General features: G+C 40.5%; 1 protein-coding gene across 2 annotated transcripts in view; it reads right to left on the bottom strand.

Moving 5' to 3' along the window:
- Nucleotides 1-25,973, bottom strand: part of Ttc30 (tetratricopeptide repeat domain 30) — a 218,442-nt gene that overhangs the window by 41,297 nt on the left and 151,172 nt on the right. For both annotated transcript variants that reach the window (XM_068378454.1, XM_068378453.1), the window contains exons 2-3: nt 25,693-25,758; nt 144-287 (exon numbers count right to left, since the gene is read on the bottom strand). In XM_068378454.1, coding sequence (XP_068234555.1) covers nt 144-245 — 102 coding nt within the window. In that variant the 5' untranslated portion in view covers nt 246-287; nt 25,693-25,758. The remainder of the gene's footprint in view (nt 1-143; nt 288-25,692; nt 25,759-25,973) is intronic.

The raw sequence follows: 25,973 nt of genomic DNA, 5'->3' as shown, positions 1-25,973 counted from the left end.
GATATATTTGTAGATTAAGGAATAATAATCAATATAGCACCATCTATTGAAACTTCATTAAGCTATATGGTACTCGATAACATTTCAAATAAAAATGTAAATTTTTAAAAACTATACATTTCTCTGATGTTTAAATTACATACCTGATAAAGTGACTGTGCATAGTACAGACGATAATCATTCATTTCCGGAAAAAGTACTGTCAGGTGTTCATAACAGTTTGCAGCATTGACAAAATCTTGCATATAAAAATAGCAGTAGGCGAGTAAAGATAAAGCTGCTCTGCTCTGAAAATAGTAAAGTATCTTTCAAACACACAGACTACTTGAGAAAAGTCTTAAATTTAAATTACAAGTATGTTCATCACTATTTGAAAAACAGATGCTTACAAATCTTTTGCCATTCCCGGTAAAAATGTTTAATACAAATAGCTGCATGGTTCAACATTAAAAATATCCCTTATGCTATTTGAACATCTATAATTCATTTGATAATCCCCCCAAAAATCTCAATGACACTTCAACAGTTAACATGACTATATATCAAGAAATTGACAAATTAACTTACTAATATCACTAATACAAAATCTATAATCATGTTTAAAAAGATATAGTCATTTTAATGTACAAACGATTATTTTACAAATACATATTCTACCTGTTTTACAAAGAAACAGGATACTGTACTGTACTTGAATATAGGTAACTTCTTTACCTATTGCTGCTACATAGATTAAAATAAATGCCAGATAAATTTTACAATTTCAGTTTTTACATGTATCATCACAAAATGTAATCAGACCGGATATTGAGGAATCTCTCAACTTCTGTATGCTGTATTGCAACTCTATAATTTACTTCAAAATTAAAAGGAAATGCTGACTTCACCATGTTGAATCCTAACATTTTTAGTAGTACGGTAACCATCTCGGCCTAAAATGTCAGATCCTAAGCTAAAACCATTCATCACACTATGAAAATGTCCCCAAAATAAGGCTCCAAAGAAAGGAGGGCACCATGGTGTTCTTGAAAGTGCCTGATAGTAAACTGAATTAAGTCTTATCATTTGCATTGACTATAATCTCTACTTTCAGATTCGTTATAGACTACATGTCTTTACTGCATTCTTCTTCCTTTATTGACACCAAGATCTCTTAGTTAATTTCAGGTTTCTTCTTGCAGAAGCCCATACCCTGAGAAGCATATATCAAACTTTTGAAGGAACAGATAAGTTCTAAAATCATATCCAGTCCATGTCATTTGTATGATTTCAATTACATACTAGACCTCCATCAATAATATATTTTCCCAGCAGTATTCACCTGTTATATGCAGATTCTATTTATTTTTACTAATATTACCTTCAAACATTAATAACTTTGCTTTGATTACAGGTTGACCTAAAGATTCCCATCCTTTCTCTACAAACTTCAAAAATAATATCACTTCTGACAGTTTTATATTTCTTATCACTACTTATGAGAATTTAACAGTGCTTCATATTGTAAGATTTTATGAGGCACAGAGAGCAAGATGCAAAGGCAGCCCTTGGATAGGTTGGTTAGGAGCTGCCACAGGAGGGACTGCTCTCTTCTTTTCCTATCCAGAAGTATCTTGTATGAATGAGAGTTCCTAACAACTTACTTCCTCCTATAGTAAGGAGAGGGAACTTAGTTATGTCTGCTGGGTGACCTCAAATCCTATAAAGAGCATGCCACTCGCAAGAGAGATCTGGTCCTGGCTCTATTCTTTCTATTAGAAACCCTCTCCTCTGATGAATACCTAGCCATCATGACCTCCTTACTTTATGCGGTTATCAACCCATGCGGGAGCACTTCTGGTCTGCGCTTCTGCATTGGGTTGCATGCATATCGAGGGTTACTCTAGGCAGGAGGCATCGTCCTTTTGAGGATCTTTCCTTTATGGCTCTTCAATGTTCTTCAAAATCCACAGTTTTGGAGGTGATTACATTAGTGAAGAGGGTCTGGAGATGGCAATTTTGCTATGCAAAGCATGACCTCACAATTGGCTGAGCAAAGGAGAGGCTTATTGGAAAGAGCCATCAGGATAAGTATGTTTAGTATACCCAACCGCAACAACAGCAACCCCTACCACCATGGGCACTAAAGGAGTGGATCTCTATAGGAGGATGAAAGGATGATGCCTGCAGTTAACTGGGAGGTTTGAGAATGCAGCTGGTATAGTGTCAAACACAACTGTTTTTGTACCGTTGAGAATATCTTCGGCTAAATCTGCTCCATGAAAGCAAAGTCCACAGTTCATGGAGTCAAGGCAGCAACTGGTAGGTACAAAGTTATTAAGCAGATGAGGAAAAATTGTCCTGAGGACACTTGCATGCTCTGACTCCGGGGTAATACTGAGGGGCTGAGGGAACAGTTGACAGTACAATTTCTTGGATAGGCTTACTAATGGAAGGTGAAGAGGGTGCATAAGGGTCTATCTTTTTTTGTGCCTAAGAGGGAAATTCTTGGGAGATGAAAGAATTAAAAGAGGGAGGGATACCACAGGTGAATCCTCGCAACCTGTAAGATAAGAATCCTGGCTCACTAAATGGGGGTATGTTCTGTTCTGTGGGACTGTCCAAAGAGCACAGTTCCTTGATGGATGAGGCTGAATTGTTTAAAAACACTAGTGCCACTATCGTAAGGGATCAGTAATGATTCTTTTTTTTTTGGCACAAAATGCATGTGTTTTATGGCTCACAAAATTGCTTACAGCCCATTCATTGCAAGAGATGAAATCTTTGTTTAAAGAGGATATGAATGATCTGCGGGACTTGCTCAGTAGTTTTTTAATGGTACATTGTGATAAATTTCATAATACAAACCTTGGGCAATGAAACAAACATAGGATTATCACATTAACTCAGCATTTCTCACTTCAGTACTATAAACTCACAGACAAAGTGAAAAATGAACAAAAAGCAAGCACAGATCCATTGTAAAAAGAGGTAATTTAATCTACTGTATATTCTCTATATATGAAAATTAGAATAAAAACCTCAAGCAAAGAAATGGCTCACAGTATCAACTTAGTAAATACAGTAATCATAAGAAAGCTTAAATGAAGACTGAAAACAATTCTCACCTTTCAGAATACACACATATGGATAAGGCTTCAAGCAGGAAGAAGGATAAAATGGGGAAATAGAATGAGAAGCTTGACAGAGTGGTGAATGGTCTTGGAGATTGAAGATGTGCGATTAACCCTAGTGAACTGTACAGGAGGTGGTCAGTAGTAAGTGTTGAACAAAGCATGCAAGATAGTGCAGGGGTGTTTGTTTTACATCTAGTTGATACATCTGGAGACCTATTTCATAGCAAATAAGACCTCTTCTGATAAATAGGTTGCAATTTTAAAGCTCTAAATTAATCAAACTAAGTTAATTTCTTCAATTTTCTACTAATTATCCTATTCCTATATGACCTTTTCCAATTATTGTAGACATGGACCATTGTTTATGCTGTTAGTATTATAGTCTTTGTGGTTATAAAACATAATACAGTTGTCAGATTATCTAGTATAGAAACACTGTTTGAATGGTTTAAAAATGTAGCTGACATTTCACTGAGGCATGGAGAAATTAACTCTCAAATACCCCCTCTCTAAATCACCATTTCTTAACCTTGAGGTCGTGACCCCCAGTAAGGTCGTCAATAACTTATAAGCCTTGAAACATCACAAAATATGAATTTCCTATTATGAGATGTTTTCAGCATATTCTATATTTCTGTTGCCATCTGTATGGAATATAGAGCATATTACTGTACTTCTGAGTATGCATAAAAAATTTCTTGGTTATCAATAATTTTGATACAAATGTCCTAACCACCAACACTGTCTCACGACATTTATAAGGAATAATCACTAGGCATGATTTGGACTGCCTTGAAGAGGGCTAAATCAGTCCTTTCTTTGAGAGTGTGATCAACTGCTCAAGAAGCTTTGCGTATGTTCCAAATTCCCAGCATAAGGAACCTCCTTTAGGAAATTTTATGCTATTCTAGGAGATGATCTCCATGCTCAGTTTGCCTGAACACACTTTTCAAACAATGTGGTGCTGTTATAGTAACATTGGAATAAGGAGAGATAAACATGAATTGTCAGGTGTGATGAAGTTAACATCAGAAAGTGACCAACATCCACATCCTATCACCAGAGATTGTCAAAGAAATAAATGTGGGTGGAAGTAAACATTTTTGGAACCTTAAAATTTAAGAAGGACGCATTGTTTCACAAAACAAACTTGATCTCTTTAGAAGGAGGAAGGGTAAATAATTAAGGTTCAGATAGAGTCCCTATAATTCAAGAATATGAGGTAGCTTAGAAAGACAGGTGTAACATCAAATCATGTATCCTGCAAAAATTAATTTGAAATAAACTTGGAGATTAATCTTACACCATCACAACCACAAATAGAAAAAATAGAAAAGATTAACTCGATTTTTCAGCATCACCATGGATATGACATTAAAATATAAAAAGATCGCCGGACTGGAGTTCGAGTCCTGCTCAAACTTGATAGTTTCTTGTAGTGTCTGCAACTGCCTCATCCTTGTGAGCCTATAGGTCTACCTGCCATTGCCTGACCTTCCCTGGTCCTAGCTTGGGTGGAGAGGGGGCTTGGGTGCTGATCATATATATATATATATACTGTATATGGTCAGTCTCTAGGGCATTGTTGTGCTATCTAGGGCTTTATTACCATCCCTTGCCTCTGCCACTTATGAACAGCCTTTAAACCTTAAACATCAGGAAAAATGTTAGACCAACCATTTAAAACAGCGAGAAAAACAAGAACTACAAAAGATGTTTTCCTCTAATACTGTAGTTCTAAAAAGGTTCTGTTATGGTTGAAAGACTTCAGTTTAATCATGACCCTATTTACAAAAATGACGTAGGATATCAAGTCATATTTTTTAATTATAGAAAGGTCATAAAAGATCACAGATTAAACTGTTATCTACATCAATGTTTGACAATTGTCATGAGATTATATTTGAATAATTGGCACCTGGATCTACTTGATTCTTTCAAAAGTCTACTCATCCAAGAGGAAAATCCTCTTGCAAATCATCAGGGCTATTTGATAAGGATCATAAAGAATTCAAATTTGTGGGAAAAATTAAATATGAAGTGATAGAAGAATATCACAAAGGTAAGGAACTCTACGATACACAATTATATAACTTTGAAATATGGCCCGTATTATATACCAGTGCATCAATTGTTGATATAATTTAGATAATATGTTATTTTCCTTAGTAAAATAAATTTTTGAATATACTTACCCGATGATCATATAGCTGCAACTCTGTTGCTCGACAGAAAAAACCTACGGGCGGAATACGCCAGCGATCGCTATACAGGTGGGGGTGTACATCAACAGCGCCATCTGTCAAAGGTACTCAAGTACTCGATGTCAACAAAGAACCAATTTTCTCCTCTGTCCACTGGGTCTCTATTGGGGAGGAAGGGTGGGTCCTTTAATTTATGATCATCGGGTAAGTATATTCAAAAATTTATTTTACTAAGGAAAATAACATTTTTCAATATTAAACTTACCCGATGATCATATAGCTGATTCACACCCAGGGGGGTGGGTAGAGACCAGCATTACATGTTGACATTATTATGAGCTAAGTATTCCGTATTTCATTTTAGCAGTTATTCAAAATAACAAGCATAAAATAAATAAGTACCTGGTAAGGAAGACGACTTGAACAATTACTCTGTCTTTTTAAGTACGTCTTCCTTACTGAGCCTCGCGATCCTCATAGGATGCTGAGCGACTCCTAGGAGCTGAAGTATGAAGGGTTGCAACCCATACTAAAGGTCCTCATCAAAACCTCTAATCTAGGCGCTTCTCAAGAAATGATTTTGACCACCCGCCAAATCAAGTAGGATGCGAAAGGCTTCTTAGCCTTCCGGACAACCCAAAAATATTTCAAGAGAAAGATTAAAAAGGTTCTGGAATTAGGGAATTGTAGTGGTGGAGCCCCCACCACTACTGCACTCGTTGCTACGAATGGTCCCAGAGTGTAGCAGTTCTCGTAATGAGACTGGACATTCTTAAGATAAAAGACGCGAACACTGATTTGCTTTTCCAATAGGTTGCGTCGAATATACTTTGCAGAGATCTATTTTGTTCAAAGGCCACGGAAGTTGTGACAGCTCTAACTTCGTGTGTCCTTACCTTCAGCAAAGCTTGGTCTTCCTCATTCAGAAGGGAATGAGCTTCTCGTATTAACAGTCTGATAAAATAGGATAAAGAATTCTCAGACATAGGCAAAGATGGATTCTTAACTGAACACCAAAAAGCTTCAGACGGGCCTCGTAAAGGTTTTTAAAATAGAACTTAAGAGCTCTTACAGGACATAATACTCTTTCTAGTTCATTTCCAACCATACGATAAGTTTGGAATATCGAACGATATTGGTCAAGGCCGAGAAGGCAGCTCGTGTTTGGCTAGAAAACCAAGTTGTAGAACATGTAGCCGTTTCGGATGAGAATCCGATGTTCCTGCTGAAGGCATGAATCTCACTGACTCTTTTAGCTGTGGTTAAGCATATCAGGAAAAGAGTCTTAAAGGTGAGATCTTTCAGGGAGGCTGATTGAAGTGGTTCGAACCTGTCTGACATAAGGAATCTTAGAACCACGTCTAAATTCCAACCAGGTGTAACCAAATGACGCTCCTTCGTGGTCTCAAAAGACTTAAGGAGGTCCTGTAGATCTTTATTGTTGGAAAGATCTAAGCCTCTATGACGGAAGACTGATGCCAACATGCTTCTGTAACCCTTGATAGTGGGAGCTGAAAGAGATCGTTCTTTCCTCAGATATAAGAGGAAGTCAGCTATTTGAGTTACAGAGGTACTGGTCGAGGATACGGATACTGACTTGCACCAGTTTCGGAAGATTTCCCACTTCGATTGGTAGACTCTAAGGGTGGATGTTCTCCTTGCTCTAGCAATCGCTCTGGTTGCCTCCTTCGAAAAATCTCTAGTTCTCGAGAGTCTTTCGATATTCTGAAGGCAGTCAGACGAAGAGCGTGGAGGCCTTGGAGTACCTTCTTTACGCGTGGCAGACGTAGCAGGTCCACCCTTAGGGGAAGTGTTCTGGGAACGTCTACTAGCCATCGAAGTACCTCGGTGAGTTATTCTCTCGTGGGCCAGAGGGAAGCAACTAGCGTCAACTTTGTCCCTTCGTGAGAGGCGAACTTCTGCAGTACCTTGTTGACAATCTAGAACGGAGGGAATGCATATAGATCTAGATGTGACCAATCTAGTAGAAAGGCATCTATATGAACTACTGCTGGGTCCGGGATAGGTGAGCAAAGTATTGGGAGCCTCTAGGTCATCGAGGTTGCGAAGAGATCTATGGTTGGATGGCCCCAGGTGGCCCAAAGTCTCTTGCATACATCCTTGTGGAGGGTCCAATATGTTGGAATTATTTGTCCCTTCCTACTGAGACAATCTGCTATGACATTCAAGTTGCCTTGGATGAACCTCGTTACTAGTGAAAAGTCTAGACCTGTTGAACAGGAGAGGAGGTCTCTTGCGAACTCGTACCATGTCAGAGAGTAGGTCCCTCCCTGCTTGGAGATGTACGTCAAAGCAGGGTGTTGACCGTGTTCACCTCCACCACTTTGCCTTGAAGGAGAGACCTGAAGCTTTTCCAGGTCAGACGTACTGCCAGAAGCTTCTTGCAGTTGAAATGCATTGTCCTTTGACTCGAGTTCCATAATCCCGAGCATTCCCTACCGCCTAATGTCGCACCCCAGCCTACGTCCGATGCGTCCGAGAAGAGAACGTGGTTGGGAGTCTGAACAGTCAGGGGAAGACCCTGTCAAAGGTTGATAAAGTCCTTTCACCAAGTCAGACCAGACTTTATCTTTCCGGAAACCGGGATCGAGACCGCTTCTAGCGTCTAGTCCTATTCCAGTGAAAAGCTAGATGATACAGAAGAGCAAAATTACCAAAAACCTAAACACACTTCCGTCTAAGGGAAGGGTCGGCCATTTAAAAGTGAAAGAGAGTCCATACTCTCTTCGTCTCCATAATTAAATCTATTGAAAACGAATTCAAGTTTTGAAATGAAGATAAAACCCCTGCATAGCGAAAGCTCAAAACCGGAATAGTGTACTTCACCAATTCGTTGTGAAAACAAATCCAGTTAGGGACGGCGTATTTAGTAGGTCCTGCCATTGGCACGACAGAGGAAAAATTGGTTCTTTGTTGACATCGAGTACTTGAGTACCTTTGACAGATGGCGCTGTTGATGTACACCCCCACCTGTATAGCGATCGCTGGCGTATTCCGCCCGTAGGTTTTTTCTGTCGAGCAACAGAGTTGCAGCTATATGATCATCGGGTAAGTTTAATATTGAAAATTGGATATTTAATTACAAAAGGGCGATCAAATTTTTTTAACAATACAAAAGTGTTTATGAGACTAACTGCAAGTTATCATCTGAATAATTATGAATAATTTTATATTCAATTATTGAATGAGAAACTGTTTTATCAAACAGGTACACTTACTTTAACATGTGCCAGCCTTGAAAGCTAAATATAATCATGAGATAACTCGAGCTTTGTGATTACTGTAAAACCTAGTTTCAAGTCTGCAAAGTCAAGAAAACAAAAGGGAAAAAATACAATGTATGTATTAAATACCTACATGACAGATGAAGGGGACTGAAGCATATGCAAATGTAATCAAGACCTAACATAGCATGCTTTATTAAAATGATAGTAAGTGCTGCAGTATCACAAACATTAGCAACTGCAAGTCAATAGAAAGAGGAAAGTTATCTACTAAAATACCTGAAAAAGCTTAGATATTAAAAAAATACGGAATCTCAAATAATAGCAAACAATATTGACATAGCACTGATATAAAATGGCATTCAAATGCAGAATATCAGAAAAAAAATTATTTTTTAAAAACACAGTCCATGATTAAAGTGTTTCAAAAATTATAATTATGGTTCACAACAAAGTGGAGAGAAAATTGACTAATTAGAAAAAAATAAGTAAAAGGAAATTTTGACATAAGTTGATGCTACCAAAAGGAGGTAGGTCCTTCAACTGTACAGTAACCCACTGTAATGTTCCAAAGAATGAGACTAGCATGCAACTGTAATAAAGTAATGGGATCCAAATGAATGCTTCTAAGGTGGCTGGAAGTGAAAGAAAAACTTCTATTACAGCAGTAAGAAGAGCTTTATTAGCAATAAGCTGTAGAAACAAGAATTTAAGAATTTAAAGAAAAGTATCACCTTAAGAGAAAACTCACAAAAGATATAAACAGCATGATTAGCAAACACTGAGAAGACATGAAAAGTATTACTAAATTTTTCCACTCTGAAAAGGGTTGACATAAGGTCAATCAAGAACTAAAAGAAAATAAAACAAATTTCAAAAGTAATTTTTATTCTAACTAACTATACAAACCTGAGTACTGTACTTTAAAATAAGGAAATGTCTTTAGCAGAATTGTAACCATAGATAAATTTGTTAAAGAAGTAGTTAATGACAGGCGAACCAGTACAGTACTGAGGGCGAGCAGCTCTGTCTGCTGGAAACTCGTCACTTTTGACCATTGGGCCACAACTGAGAGAGGTGACTCTGGTGGGAAGTTATAGCTAGGAAAAATACAAATTACTTTTAAAATTGTTACTGTATTTGTTCCTACATTTCCTATGTGCATGCAAACCATTCACTCTTCAAAATAAGGATAATCACTGATTGGTGGGTTGGAAGCCCTCCTAGAACTAAACTGGTTGGTTCTTTTTCTTCCCTGGAAACGTCAGTCTGCCTGGTTCCGTACAGGAGCAAAGGGACTGACACCAGCAGTCTGTCTATACTATGGATGAATAGGCTGATAGGGCCTGGCCTGTAAAAGTAGACAGGTATGTGGGCAGAGGAGGGATCCCTTCCCCTGAAGCGGATAGCAGTCCAAAATAATACATCTGCCATATAATGATCAATGACTGGTATATATAACACCATCCCCCTCGTCTATGAATGGAGCTCAAAAGTGTAGCTTACTAGCATCACATCAGATCCAACTGCTTCATCCCCAAGAGAGGGGATAGAAAAAAGAAGAGCCAGTCATGCTACCTTCCATTCCATACTTACATCTATGTTACCAAAGACAAGATACTTTCTGTGCCATGTGGGAGCTGTGGGGACTTGTAGGTACTCCCATAGGTAAAAGGCTGTTAAAGTTATTTAGCATTTCATCATCCAAGGCTTCAACACCTGGCTGACTATGAGATTCTTCTTAAGGGGCAGGCTGGGACCTATACCTCTGACTTTGTGAGCCCTGGTCCTAGCTAGTACCTCAAGCCCCTCAGCAGTCGAAGTGTACGCTTTATGGATAGCCTCATGATGCCAGAGAGATCATGTTCCTTGAGACCTTTCTTAGTTCTTTCAGTGCTAACGAAGTGTTGCTGATGTTCATGCCTGAGATATCAGGTCCTCTCCAGATAGCACTGCAGAGCCCTCACGGGACACAAAAACATCTCATGTCAATTGGCATCCAACCCTTTGTGTAGAGAGGATGGAGAAGGTCTACTGTAGAACCAGGAGTCATGAACCAATGCGTTTTGGGTTTTGGCCAGGAACTCTGTCACAAAACTAAAGGAGACCATGCAACTTGCCAACTCTCTTTGCCGATGTTAAGGCCATACTCCAGGCTGAGTGGTAGCCTTTGAGAGCCGTGACTTAAAAGCGTTTCTCTTGACAAAAGAAGATGAGGAAATACGCAATTTACTCTAGAAGTATCCCTTTTACAACACCAATTGCAGATGATTTACTTTCCTTAGTAGACAACAGAGGACTTTCTCAAGTATCCAGACATCTGTGCAAAGTCTTGTGAAAAGCCTTTCATTCTGAGATGCTGGATAGTCTTCAACCGTGAAGTTCCAACGGCTTCATAGATTGGTGCTACCATTAGTGTAGATCTCTCGGCACCTCACGTAAAAGTACTAACAGATTGGGCTACCACTCAGCATTTGGCCATCTGGGAGCCACCAGAGTCATCCTGAGTACTGGCATAATTAACAATTGATTGACCAGAAGGCAAATTAGACCAAACAGAGGAAAAATGTTGGTGTTCAGGTACATTATGGGTGTTGGAAGGCATCTTTGAACACAACCCAAGGGTATGGAATGGGGAACAACGCAATAGGAGGATTTCCTGTTTAGTGCTTCTGGAGAACAGGTCGATCTCTGGCAAACCTCACACAGCAAGAAGCCTTACTGGCTACGCAATGATACAGGATCTACTATGACCCTATAACACTGCTCTTACACAGAATGTACCTGGCTGACAACTCTATGGCAAGGAACATCACTCAGCTGTGCACCTGCTTTGCCAATTTACAAATAGGGTACGAAACCGTGCCCCCTTCCTTGTTGACGTAAGCTACTACAGTGGTGTTGTCGCTCATCAACAAAAACGAGTGGTCCTCAAACGTTCTTGGAGTGCTTGCAGTGCTAGAAAGGCTGCTTACATTTCTAGTACATTGATGTGCAGATGCTTTTCACCTTCTGACCACACGCCTGAGACAACCAGGTTACTCGGGTGCATCTGAGAACAGTTGCATGTCGAGAAGCAGGGAGTCATGTGGGATTTTCTTGATGAGGTTTTCCTCGTTCCGCCTCCAGGTACAATCGACATGAGCCTACTACCCCACTGGAACAGGGATCCCTGAAGAGATCTCTGATAAAGGGGACCGTGAGGAACGACCTTCTCCAGCAAGGAAAGGTGGCCAAGAAGACTCTCGCTAGTGCTGTCTATCAGCATGCCCAGGTATTTCATCTTTTGCATAGGTATGAGATTCGCCTTCTTCAAATTTATCACAGTCCCCAGAATGTGACAAAATGTAAGAAGCCTATCTCGATCCTGTAGCAACTGTCTTATGGAGGAGGCAATAATGAAGTGAAATTGTCGAGATTCATCAACATACGTACTGTATCCCTCGCGAATGGACCTAAGTTGGTACCAGAGTCAACTCCTGAGGTGCAGTACTAAGTACAAACATTGGAGTCTTGTATGGGTACACAGTACCATAGAGGAAGAAGCAGAGGTACTGCATTATACTTCACTCAAGGGGTTAACTACTACACTGTAATTGTTCATTGGTTACTTTTCCCTTGGCAAGGGTGGAAGAGACTCTTTAGCTATGATAAGCAGCTTTTCTAGGAGAAGGACACTCCAAAATCAAACCATTGTTATCTAGTCTTGGGTAGTGCCATATTTTCTGAACCTTGGCCTTCTACTTTTTTGGTTTTGAGTTCTCTTGCTTAAGGGTACACTTGGGCACACTATTCAATTTTATTTCTCTTCCTCTGGATTTTTTTTCAAGTTTTTATAGTTTATATATCAAAGATCTATTTTAATGCTGTTACTGTTCTTAACCCTTTTACCCCCAAAGGACGTACAGTACTGGTACGTTTCACAAAAGCCATCCCTTTACCCCCATGGACGTACCGGTATGTCCATGCAAAAAAATGCTATAAAATTTTTTTTTTTCATATTTTTGATAATTTTTTGAGAAAATTCAGGCATTTTCCAAGAGAATGAGACCAACCTGATCTCTCTATGACAAAAAATAAAGCTGTTAGAGCAATTTAAAAAAAATATACTGCAAAATGTGCTGGGAAAAAATAACCCCCTGGGGGTTAAGGGTTGGAAATTTCCAAATAGCCTGGGGGTAAAAGGGTTAAAATATATGATTTTAATTGTTCATTAATTCTCTTGTGGTTTACTTGTTTCATTGTTTCCTTTCCTCACTAGGCCATTTTTTCCCGTTGGAGCCCCTGGGCTTATAGGATCCAGGGGTTGAGGGTGACAACAGGATCAGGGATGATACAAGGCACAGGAACAATACAAACTTAAGATTTTAGCCTTGGATAGACACCAATTCATGCTGGAGCTTTCTTACCTATAGGCACTGGCATTGTTACTGATGAGCAGGCCTTAACAGTCCTTGTGGTCTTGGGATCACATGGGGAATCAAATCTGATGACACCACTGGAGTTACCTCACCTGCACTCTTCATCATTGGTCTCACCACAGGAGACACTAGCTCTGGGTACACTGGAGGTGAGGTAGTTATAGCTACCAGCTCCCTTAACAGAGACATGCAGGGCATATGTCCAGACCTAAGGAAGTTCAAGCCTTCTTTTCGTCAAACTCGTTGTTGGCGGTTTGCACAACAACAGAAAAGTTTCCAACCTCTGATGGAGTGTAGCAATAGCTGGGATATTTCCTCAAGCCACCAAAACCTGTAAAACCTCCAAACGTAGATCACGAGGACTTCTCGCTCCTGCTGCATACTCCCTGGGGACTGAACCAAGAGCATATGCATAGAAAGCGTCATAGCAGTTGCATTTAATGAAGGAAAGAAAGAGTTCCTTGTTGTCTTTTTGGGCGTTGCCAAAACAGACACCGAGGAAGGCTTAGTTCTCTTCCCCTTCAAAGCATACACAAGCTACTACACAGGAGGGAGTCTACGACCTGCACTCTGTACATGGAGATGATTGCAAACAACCATGCCGCCTACAAGATGCAAAGAGGGTGTGTGGATCAACAACCAGTTTCGCCATAAACTGGTTGCAGCGGCCACTCTTTCTTCAGCAAGTACACATCTCTTGCTTTACAAGTACGAATATAGTGCTTTACTTCTATCACACACAACAACAACCAGAGTTCACTTTCTGCAAAGTATAAGAAAAACATCAAAGCCTTTAGTTAGGTCGCAACAGTACATCTGTACTAGTTGCTGCCGAAAACAAAAAAGGGAAGAGCTTCTGATAGGAAGGGGGGCAGGGCTACTCGCCTGCAAGCACCACCTGTTCATAACTACCCCATTAACTAATTCAACAATTGTTCCCGCTCTGCTGAAGACATTTTCCTATTCTAAAGGCCGAAAGGTTCGTATACACGTAGGAACAACTCAAAATGCAAGTTCTTTAAGGAAAAAAATGATAGAATTTAGAATCAAAGTCAAATAAGCTCATGATGAAATACAAGAAAATTTCATGTTGGTTCCATGTCCATATCTAGATTCAGTCATTTCATGATTTTGAAGGCTAACTGGTATAATTTACCTTAAAAACTAAATCTAAACTAAAGCAGATTTACTACTTAGAATATATACATTGCTGTAATGCACCTAAAACTAGAAAACTAATTTTGATGTATAAATAAATACAGCAATTAGCACTGTAATTATAAGCATGTGCAGTTAGCCTTACTGGTTGTGCTTAAAAACTCAACTCTCACAATACTGCTGAGTCAACGCCATAAAATAAATGGCACTTACTGACATCTTCAATGAAGAGGGGTATAGTATGTATCATCATCCGTCGTATGACGTAAGGTGAAGTTTACAAACGATGTAAGATACAAAATGAATTAAATTAAAATTCTAGAAGGCATTTTCTCATTATCTTGTACAGAAGGTTCTCAACTTACAAACGTAATAGGCTCCAAGAAGCTGTTTGTAAGAAGATTTTTTTTACATTTTGGCCTAGGGCCTGAATACCATGCCTAGGACTTCCAGCTACAAAAGTCAACAAATAGTACGGTTCCATATGAAATAGATATCAGGTTATTACAAATGTATTTCTCACTGTATTAAATGATATATTGTTTTATTACAGTATTTAAAAATCCTATCTTTGTTATTTTCAGTTGGATCTGCTTTTATATGTCCGGATGTTTGTAAGTTGGGTACCTTCTGTATTACAAGTCACTTAAAAAAAAACATGAAAACACTAATCATGCTATTCAAAAGATAAATTTATGAATCTGTACAAAGTATTAAAACATTCATAAAGTATAAATTTATGTAATGGTTAACAACATTTAAGTTATATAAAATGTTCAAAGATTAATCTTAAAAGAAATAATCTACCCACAAACCAGCCAGTGTGTGTTTTGGCTCGGTAAAGTACACATTCAGGCATGTAATAATTCATTCAGATTAAAAGAATATTTAAATTATTTTCATGATAATTATTAGAGTTTTAAGTGCTATTTCTTCCTCCTGTACGATACAAATGGTGTAAGGTGAGCTGGTGTAAACATATGGTGATAGAAACATGCGTGAAGCGGCTTCACCTTACCATGACTGCCAATAATCATACTTTCAAAAGTCAAGAATTTTGACAAGTCTTTTTGTTTTCAATGGTGTATTTTTCTATTTTTTTTAATCATTTGATTAGCCTTCGGTCCTGTTTTATATAATTTGATTGGCATTCAGTTCCTATCTTACCTATATTATACATGTATGTCTCAAGACACTTCTTAATGTGGTATGTTACTAGAGGATTGACAACTTATAGTGTCTTTAGAGTAATCCTCATAAGAATGTCTTCTTTGGTGGAACATGAATCCACCATTTTGAATTATTCACAGATAGCAGTAACTTTCATTTTGTTCTTGTGGTTAGTATGGAATAGTAAGATTATTTTCTATATTAGGGAATGTAATACTGTCAATTGCTAACAGCAAAGTCTCTATCTCTACAGTGGAAGCCATCCACATGTCAAAGGAACCTCTTAGGAGGAAGATAAGGCGGAGGCATATTATTCCTTGAGGATTTCTTAAAAAAACTGAGGATGGATCTCAGCTTGGAAGGTGACAGATATTGAAAAACCAGAAGAGGCAACCGTCAATGACTATGGCTATGGAGTGGAATGTCATGAAGCTGCAACAGTAGCGCAGTTGTGGCCACAGTTTCACCAAATTCTTGAACAGCATCAATATCACTGTAGGTTCCAACACTGGTAAGGCAGGGACTAATGAAGTAAATATCTCTGAAGGATAATCTGACACTACAAGTGGAACCTTACTTCACTTGTAACTGCATAAGGTTCATCATGGACAAGATCATTTTTTTTAATCAAGTCGCGTATGAATCGTCACTAGTAGTTGTCCCATTTTCTGGATGGACGACTATCAAAGCCAAACTGGTAGGCTGATCAGTAGGCATAGTATAAATCAAGAACAGAGGTATAGGTAGCAAAGATAAGTAAGAAAGGAAGGTGCATTGTAGGTATGGCTTTGTATGCAAGATACAAAGCTAAAAAAAGGACCAAACAAGACGGGCAGCACACTAGTCAAGAGGAGTACCATGGACAAAGAGCCTAAGTGATGTGGATAGTGGAAAAAAAAGAGGACAGACTATAAAGTCCAGTAACAGAGAACTGGTACTCCACAACGACCATCAATATGACAACTACACAGATAACCTGAAGATATAAGATTTTGAAGTGAAAGGCACTCTTTGACGGCCTTGCCTTGTAGCCTTGTATGTCCTTGTCTATGCATAATAAATATACGGGTTAAATCAACAACTGATAGTATATTTCGTAAATAAAGAGAAGCAACAAAATTGGATATGACAGCTAATAGAAGTGAAGTAAGGGTCCCTAACAAGGCAGCAAATTATTTTAGAAAGTTCTTGCCAAAAAAATCTTGATAAATATGCGAAAGAAAATAAAATAATAGAGCACATAAAACCAAATAAAAAATCATGGCATTGGCAAAGCATAGACGACATAGTGCAGAACAGCTTACAGTACACAAAACCTACAAAATTAAATCTTAAATCCATATTACAATGTAAAGTGACTAATAATGTAATGATTTAAAATGTAACAAATAATATTAGGCAGACATAAGTGCATCAAAACATTATTGATATAATATTACAAAACAAAGAATACCAATTCAATAAAATTACTAACAAAAATAAACTGTCTGAAAACAATGAAGCTTAACGCTCACATAAGAATGCTCAATCAGCAACAACATTGAAATAAATGGCATATACAAACTATGAAAAGAGACTCATGACAACCTGTTCAACATAAAAAACATTAGCTGCATGTTCGAACTTCTAATATTCTTCCGATTCAACTGCAGGATTAGGAAGATCCTTCCGCAATCTGATCACACCTAGAATAAAATTTCTAGAATACTGTGTAGTATTAAACCTTATGATGGAAAAGGCAAGACATAGAATCCACTTGCACACCTAGTACTGCGTAAAGGATGGTACAGTCTAGGAAGATCTGAATGCAAAAGGATGGTGATAATCATGAAAAATCTCATACAACATACATAAAAAGCTAACTGAACAACGGTGCCAGAGATCAATATCTTGATCAGGAATAAGAAATTTAATAGGCTGCAAGTTCTTGTCCAACAAATTAAGATGAGATTCAGCAGCTGAAGACCAGACCAGAGAATACTCGAAACAAAGCAGAATGAAAAAATTAAAACATTTCTTCAGAATAGATTGATCATTGAAAATTTAAAAGACCTCAATAAACCAATTTTTGTGCAATTAAAGAGGAGACAGACTGGATGTTTCTCAAAAGTGAATTTGCAATCAAGAATCACACCTAAAATTTTAAAGGAGTCATATAGTTAAAAGATCACTATCAATGCAGAGATCTGGAAGGATGGGAGGTATGGGGGAGCCTTTAGGTCTATCTGCTGAGTCATCAGCAGCCATTGCCTGTCCCTCCTTGGTCCTAGCTTAGTTGGAGAGGGGGCTTGGGCGCTGATCATATGTATATGTGGTCAGTCTCTAGGCCATTGTCCTGCTTGATAGGGCAATGTCACTGTCCCTTGCCTCTGCCATTCATGAGCGGCCTTTAAACCTTTAAAAGCAGAACCGATGCAAAAACTGAAAAGTCAATTTGGTAATAAGTTACCCAGATGCTCTGTTTTGCCGTACACTGTCATATCATCTCATTACTCCACTTAAGTGGAAAAAAAGGAAATTCTCAGATGTTAGGGTAGACTTAGAAAAAGAAGCAATATGAAATTCAGGGAAGGTTCATAGAAATAATGTAAGGAGGTATATTTTTACATGTATACTGTTGACCATCATATTTCCATTAGCGGATTAGTAATTTTTCCTTTTAGAATATATGATCTACTCAAAATAAATACCCAGAAAATTTTAATCAATCAAAATAAATACTTACAGTACTTTGATCATATTCATTATTATTCCTAGATTTACCTCATCATACATACCTATATGTATATGACTGAAATTAATGTCTTGTGTAGCATTTTGATAGTTAAAACAAGGGATTCAATCGACATATACGAGGACAGAGTGATCTGGATATTAAACTTTGCAAATTCAGTAATGAAAAGAATGTAGAAATAACATGCTGTATCATGCATAGGTGAGTGAAAGGAATACAAGTAATGGTCAGTAAGTAAAAGTTAGGAGTTATATCTACATGTAAATTGCCATCGGACGCTGAAGAATAGTACTTAGAGGGTTACAAAAATGAAAAGTATCAAACTGGCTTTGAAATGAATATTCAAATTATTAAAATGATATACTCTTAACATCATATTAAGTTATCTTGGAAATTGAGTTTATATACAATGTTACTACAAGATAACATCTCACACTCAATTGGTTTATCTTATGACAAAGAAAAAATTGATAAAAATCTTTAATATAGGCATCTAAATTCAAGAATACTTCATCCAAGTAGATTTAAACAAAGAGAGTGGATAACTAAGAAATGAAACTTAAAAGTCTTGTATACAACATAAGAAACTAGAAAAGCACACAGAGTGCAGACCACCATGGAAGCTTATTTCTTGACCTTGACTTTTACCTTTGCCCTAAGACTTTCAAAATTGAATCACTTCCACGTCTCAACATAACAATTAATCCCCGAAAGTTTCACTACTCTATGTGTGAAATTGTGGCCAGGAATCTGTTCACAAACAAAGAAAAAGACAAATAGGCAAACACATAATCTCTTTCCAACTTCGTTGGCTAAGGTAATAACACTTGTACTCTAGTCCAAAGTAATAACAACATCCATTCATCTTTAAGAATAACCAGACTTGCACCAAAGAGAAAATACATTCAAATGAGACCTAAATATATCAATTGAGCTAAAACAATTAGCAATGAGCCGTTATTCTCACAAAAGACAAAATAATGACTACATTTTTCATTGTAGGTACTGTATACAAAAAACATAGACGAAACTTGAAGATGAAATCAAGCAGATTTTACTATCTTCACTATCTTTATAAACCTTTTATCCCCACTGTGTAAAATGATATTTTAATTATAAAATAAATTTTTGAATATACTTACCCGGTGAATATATATAGCTGCAACTCTGTTGCTCGACAGACAAAAAACTGTACAAAACTCGCCAGCGATCGCTATACAGGTTGCGGGTGTGCCCATCAGCGCCAACTGTCGGCCAGATACCATACTCAATGTAAACAAAGACTCAATTTCTTCTCATCCCACTGCGTCTCTATTGGGGAGGAAGGGAGGGTCGTTTAATTTATATATTCACCGGGTAAGTATATTCAAAAATTTATTTTATAATTAAAATATTTTTAAATATTTAACTTAGCCGGTGAATATATATAGCTGATTCACACCCAGGGTGGTGGGTAGAGACCAGTTAAATATGTTTACATCTTATGAGCTAAGAGTTTTTATTTCATTTTAGAAGTTATCAATATAACAAAAACAAAATAAATAGGTACCTGGTAAGGAAGTCGACTTAGACGATTACTCTGCCTTATAAGTACGTCTTCCTTACGGAGCCTCGCGATCCTCTTAGGATGCTGACAGACCCCTAGGAGCTGAAGTATCAAGGGCTGCAACCCATACAACAGGACCTCATCAAACCCCTAATCTGGGTGCTCTCAAGAAATGACTTTGACCACCCGCCAAATCAACCAGGATGCGAAAGGCTTCTTAGCCTTCCGAACAACCCATAAAAAACAACATTAAAAACATTTCAAGAGACAGATTAAAAGGATATGGAATTAGGGAATTGTAGTGGTTGAGCTCTCACCCACTACTGCACTCGCTGCTAAGAATGGTCCCAGTGTGTAGCAGTTCTCGTAAAGAGACTGGACATCTTTCAAGTAAAATGACGCGAACACTGACTTGCTTCTCCAATAGGTTGCGTCCATTATACTTTGCAGAGATCTATTTTGCTTAAAGGCCACGGAAGTTGCTACAGCTCTAACTTCGTGCGTCTTCACCTTAAGCAAAGCTCGGTCTTCCTCACTCAGATGTGAATGAGCTTCTCGTATTAACAATCTGATAAAGTATGACAAAGCATTCTTTGACATAGGCAAGGATGGTTTCTTAACTGAACACCATAAAGCTTCAGATTGGCCTCGTAAAGGTTTAGTACGCTTTAAATAGAACTTAAGAGCTCTAACAGGGCATAAGACTCTTTCTAGTTCATTGCCTACGATCTCCGATAAGCTGGGAATATCGAAAGATTTAGGCCAAGGCCGAGAAGGCAGCTCATTTTTGGCTAGAAAACCAAGTTGCAGCGAACAAGTAGCTTTTTCCGACAAAAATCCGATGTTCTTGCTGAAGGCATGAATCTCACGACTCTTTTAGCCGAGGCTAAGCATACCAGGAAAAGAGTCTTAAGAGTGAGATCTTTCAGGGAGGCTGATTGTAACGGCTCAAACCTGTCTGACATGAGGAATCTTAGTACCACGTCTAAATTCCATCCAGGGGTAGCTAAACGACGCTCCTTGGTGGTCTCAAAAGACTTAAGGAGGTCTTGCAGATCTTTATTGTTGGAAAGATCTAAGCCTCTATGCCAGAAGACCGATGCCAACATGCTTCTGTAGCCCTTGATAGTGGGAGCTGAAAGGGATCGTCCTTTTCTCAGGTATAAGAGAAAATCAGCTATTTGAGCTACAGAGGTACTGGTCGAGGATACAGAAACTGACTTGCACCAGTCTCGGAAGACTTCCCACTTCGACTGGTAGACTCTAATGGTAGACGCTCTCCTTGCTCTAGCAATCGCACTGGCTGCCTCCTTCGAAAAGCCTCTAGCTCTCGAGAGTCTTTCGATAGTCTGAAGGCAGTCAGACGAAGAGCGTGGAGGCTTTGGTGTACCTTCTTTACGTGTGGCTGACGTAGAAGGTCTACCCTTAGAGGAAGACTTCTGGGAACGTCTACTAACCATCAAAGTACCTCGGTGAACCATTCTCTCGCGGGCCAGAGGGGAGCAACTAACGTCAACCTTGTCCCTTCGTGAGAGGCGAACTTCTGCAGTACCTTGTTGACAATCTTGAACGGTGGGAATGCGTAGAGATCCAGATGTGACCAATCTAGGAGGAAGGCATCTATATGTATTGCTGCTGGGTCCGGGACTGGGGAGCAATAGATTGGAAGACTCTTGGTCAGCGAGGTTGCAAAGAGATCTATGGTTGGTTGACCCCAAGTGGCCCAAAGTCTCTTGCACACATCCTTGTGGAGGGTCCATTCGGTTGGAATTACTTGCCCTTTCCGACTGAGACAATCTGCTATGACGTTCAAGTCGCCTTGGATGAACCTCGTTACTAGGGAGATGTCTTGACCTTTTGACCAGATGAGCAGGTCCCTTGCGATCTCGTACAACGTCAGTGAGTGGGTACCTCCTTGTTTGGAGATGTACGCCAAGGCCGTGGTGTTGTCCGAGTTTACTTCCACCACTTTGCCTCGAAGGAGATACTCGAAGCTTTTCAAGGCCAGATGAACTGCCAACAGCTCCTTGCAGTTGATATGCATGCTCCTCTGACTCGAGTTCCACAGACCTGAGCATTCCCGACCGTCCAGTGTCGCGCCCCAGCCCAAGTCCGATGCGTCCGAGAAGAGAACGTGGTTGGGAGTCTGAACAGCCAGGGGAAGACCCTCTCTTAGGTTGATATTGTCCTTCCACCAAGTCAGACAAGACTTTATCTTTCCGGAAATCGGGATCGAGACCGCCTCTAGCGTCTTGTCCTTTTTCCAGTGAAAAGCCAGATGGAATTGAAGAGGACGGAGGTGTAGTCTTCCTAGTGATACAAATTGTTCCAGGGATGACAGCATCCCTACCAGACTCATCCACAGCCTGACTGAGCAGTGTTCCTTCTTCAGCATCTTCTGGATGGATAGCAGGGCTTGATCTATTCTGGGGGCCGACGGAAAAGCCCGAAAAGCTAGACTGTGAATCTCCATCCCTAAATACAGAATAGTTTGGGATGGGACCAGCTGCGACTTTTCCAAATTGACTAGGAGTCCCAATTCCTTGGTCAGATCTAGAGTCCACTTGAGATCCTTCAGACAGCGACGACTGGAAGAGGCTCTGAGAAGCCAGTCGTCCAAATAAAGGGAGGCTCGGATGTCCGATAAGTGGAGGAATTTGGCCACATTCCTCATCAGCCTCGTAAACACGAGAGGAGCTGTGCTTAGGCCAAAGCACAGGGCCCGAAACTGGTAGACCACATCTTCGAAGACGAATCTCAGAAAAGGTTGGGAGTCTGAGTGAATGGGGATGTGGAAGTAGGCGTCCCTTAGGTCTAGCGAGACCATCCAGTCTTCCTTTCTGACCGCTGCTAAGACTGACTTTGTGGTCTCCATGGAGAACTTCGTCTTTGTGACAAAGACATTCAGAGCACTGACGTCTAGCACTGGTCTCCAACCTCCTGTCTTCTTTGAAACTAGGAAGAGACGGTTGTAAAATCCCGGTGATCGAAGGTCCGAGACTTTGACCACCGCTCCCTTCTCTAGCAAAAGAGACACTTCCAGTTTCAGGGCTTGTCTCTTTTCTTCCTCTCTGTACCTGGGAGAGAGATCGATGGGGGACGTCGCTAGAGGGGGTTTGCGTACAAAAGGGATTTTGTACCCCTCTCTGAGTAACTTCACAGATTGTTGATCTGCGCCTCTCTTCTCCCAGGCTTGCCAGAAGTTTTTGAGTCTGGCTCCCACTGCTGTCTGAAGTGGCGGGCAGTCAGACTCTGCCCTTGGAGGACTTGGGTCCTTTCCTCTTCCCTCGTTTCCCTTCGGCACGAGCACCTCCTCTGCTGGAGGCTCTGCCACGAAAGGGCGAAATAAAGCGAGACGCTGGAGTGTCTATCCTCGGTCTAGCAGACAATGTAGGCAAAGGGGGAGCTTTGAGAGCCGAGGACGCAACTAGATCGTGGGTGTCCTTCTGAACTAACGATGCGGCAATTTCCTTTACCAAGACTTCAGGAAACAGGCACTTGGAAAGGGGAGCAAAGAGAAGTTCAGATCTCTGGCATGGCGTAACTCCAGCAGACAGGAAAGAACAGAGAGACTCTCGCTTCTTCAGGACTCCGGACGTGAATGAGGCAGCAAGCTCATTGGACCCATCACGGACGGCCTTGTCCATGCAGGACATAATGAGCAAAGAAATATCCTTATCTGCAGAAGAGATTTTCCTGCTCAGGGCTCCTAAGCACCAGTCTAAAAAGTTAAAGACTTCGAAAGCCCTAAATATCCCTTTAAGAAGGTGGTCCAGGTCCGATGGTGACCAACAAATCTTCGAGCGTCTCATGGCAAGGCGGCGGGGAGAGTCTACAAGACTTGAGAAGTCGCCCTGGGCAGAGGCAGGAACTCCCAAGCCGAGAACTTCTCCCGTGGCATACCAGACGCTCGATCTAGAAGAGAGTTTAGATGGGGGAAAGGCAAATGCTGTCTTCCCTAAACTCTTCTTAGACTCTAACCAGTCTCCTAACAGCCGCAAAGCTCTCTTGGATGAGCGTGAGAGAACGAGTTTAGTAAAGGCAGGTGCAGTAGCAGGCACGCCTAATACAAACTCTGACGGAGGAGAACGAGGAGCCACAGAAACAAAATGGTCAGGAAACAACTCCTTGAATACAGCCATGACTTTTCTAAAGTCCAATGATGGTTGAGTTGCCTTAGGCTCGTCCAGTTCTGACGGTTGATCGTCTTGTTGTTCAGCAACGTCCTCATCTGATAGTTCCTCATCCGAAAACTGATGAGGAAACGGCAACAGAGTGGGCAACGTCTGGCTCGCTGAGTCCGGTCGCACTGGTGCATGCGTGACGGAGCCGGACGCAACGTCATGGAACTGCTGCACAGTCTGTGAACTGTCAACAACCATGGGTGCGCGAGGACGCACAGCGTCCACCCGAGACTGTCTAGACTGTCTGGCTTGTGCAGTCAACACCATACAGGGTTGCGGAGGTTGACGCACCGCGTCAAAACAAGTCACCTCTGATGGTTGCTGAACGTCCTGAACGTCAACAACCACCTCCGTGCGTCGCTTAACGTCAACGTGCGGCTGGCAACCCACACTGGGTCGCATCGGTGGAGGAACCACCTCAACTGGTAGACGCGAGAAGGTTACCTCAGTGTCAACAGGACGCACAACAGACCGCTTGGAAGGTTGTTGGCCAGAAGGTTCAGCAGCAACCTTCTCCGCATTAAAGTCCTCCATCAAGGACGCAAGCTTGGACTGCATGTCTTGCAGCAAAGCCCATTTAGGGTCTACGGGAGCAGGTGCGGCAACAGACGGGGTTAGCGACTGAGGCGGTACCGCTTTGCCTCTCTTATGCGGTGAGCAGTCATCAGATGACGGCAACGAGTCCGAACTGACCCAGTGGCTACAACCGGGACGTTGGACTTGTCCTGAAGGGACCGACTTACGTTTTAAAGGTCGTGACGACGAGGTAAAATCGGGCTCTCTCGTCTTACGTAGGTAGGGGCGATCTTGGGGAGATACGCCTGATACCATGGAGGGAACATCTGTTCGCTGATCAAGGCCTCTCGAACCCATGCGTCGTACGACATTGCTTCTCCCCTGGGCTTGGGAGCTTGCAAGAGGTCCCGGACTAGGAGGACGACAGGCACGAACAGACGAACCCTCAAGCGCAACACTGTTCACAACACTTTCACTAGGCACTTTATCACTTCCCGCGGCACTTTGGCACTTTAGCTCCTTAACATCTGCCATGAGTTGATTGTGGTCACTTGCAAGGGACTCAACTCTCTCCCCCAAGGCATGGATAGCACGCATCATGTCTGCCATCGATGGTTCCTGAGTGCTAGGAGGGGGGTTAGGAACAACCACTACAGGGGAAGGAATAGGTTGAGGGGCATGAGGAGAGGAAAAATCTATCGACCTAGAAGAACTTCTCCTTACTCTATCTCTCTCTAGCCTGCGTGTGTACTTCTCAAATTCGATAAAATCGAATTCCGAAAGGCCCACGCATTCCTCACACCGATCTTCCAATTGACAGGTTTTACCCCGACAATTGGAACAAACAGTGTGAGGGTCGAGAGAAGCCTTTGGAAGACGCCTAGAACAGTCCCTAGCCTTGCATTTTCTAAACTTGGGAACTTGTGAAAGGTCAGCCATTTTGAATTGGTCAAGGGAAAATTCCAAAAAACGATCTAAGTCATCAACAATGAATCCGATACAAAAAAGAGTTCAAGGATTTATTTGAAGAAAAACCCTGCACAGCGAAAGCTCAAAACCAAAATAAAGTACTTCACCAAATATGATGGGAAAAACTCCAGGTTTCAACAGCGAGTAAAGTACGTCTTGTCGACACGTCGACAGAGAAGAAATTGAGTCTTTGTTTACATTGAGTATGGTATCTGGCCGACAGTTGGCGCTGATGGGCACACCCGCAACCTGTATAGCGATCGCTGGCGAGTTTTTTACAGTTTTTTGTCTGTCGAGCAACAGAGTTGCAGCTATATATATTCACCGGCTAAGTTAAATATTTAAAATTCTTTATTGCAGATATATCTTCACAAAAGAAAAGGAATATGGGACTTTTTGTCCAGATACCAAAGTACAGTAAATACTTACACTTGGGTATCCCTCCAATATGTGATTCAATATTTGAACGGCTTCACTGTACCGCTGCTCTTTAATCTGAAAGCAAGCCAGGCTCTTATAACCATAGTAAAGAATTAGAATAAAATCATATATTCCATACATTTCCCTATCATAAAAAAACTGGCTTGGAACATCATACAAAAATCAGGCTGAGCAGTTTACAAATTAGTATATCTAAGGAACTGAAGACTTTACTGCAAGAGTACCAATCTCAGTCTAATCACTGCATTCAGTATTAACAATTACTTTTT

The sequence above is a fragment of the Palaemon carinicauda genome, chromosome 8, assembly GCF_036898095.1.
Source record: "Palaemon carinicauda isolate YSFRI2023 chromosome 8, ASM3689809v2, whole genome shotgun sequence".
Taxonomy (NCBI): domain Eukaryota; kingdom Metazoa; phylum Arthropoda; class Malacostraca; order Decapoda; family Palaemonidae; genus Palaemon; species Palaemon carinicauda.
Note: the sequence above shows the minus strand (reverse complement) of the source record. Positions and strands in the feature narration are given on the sequence as shown.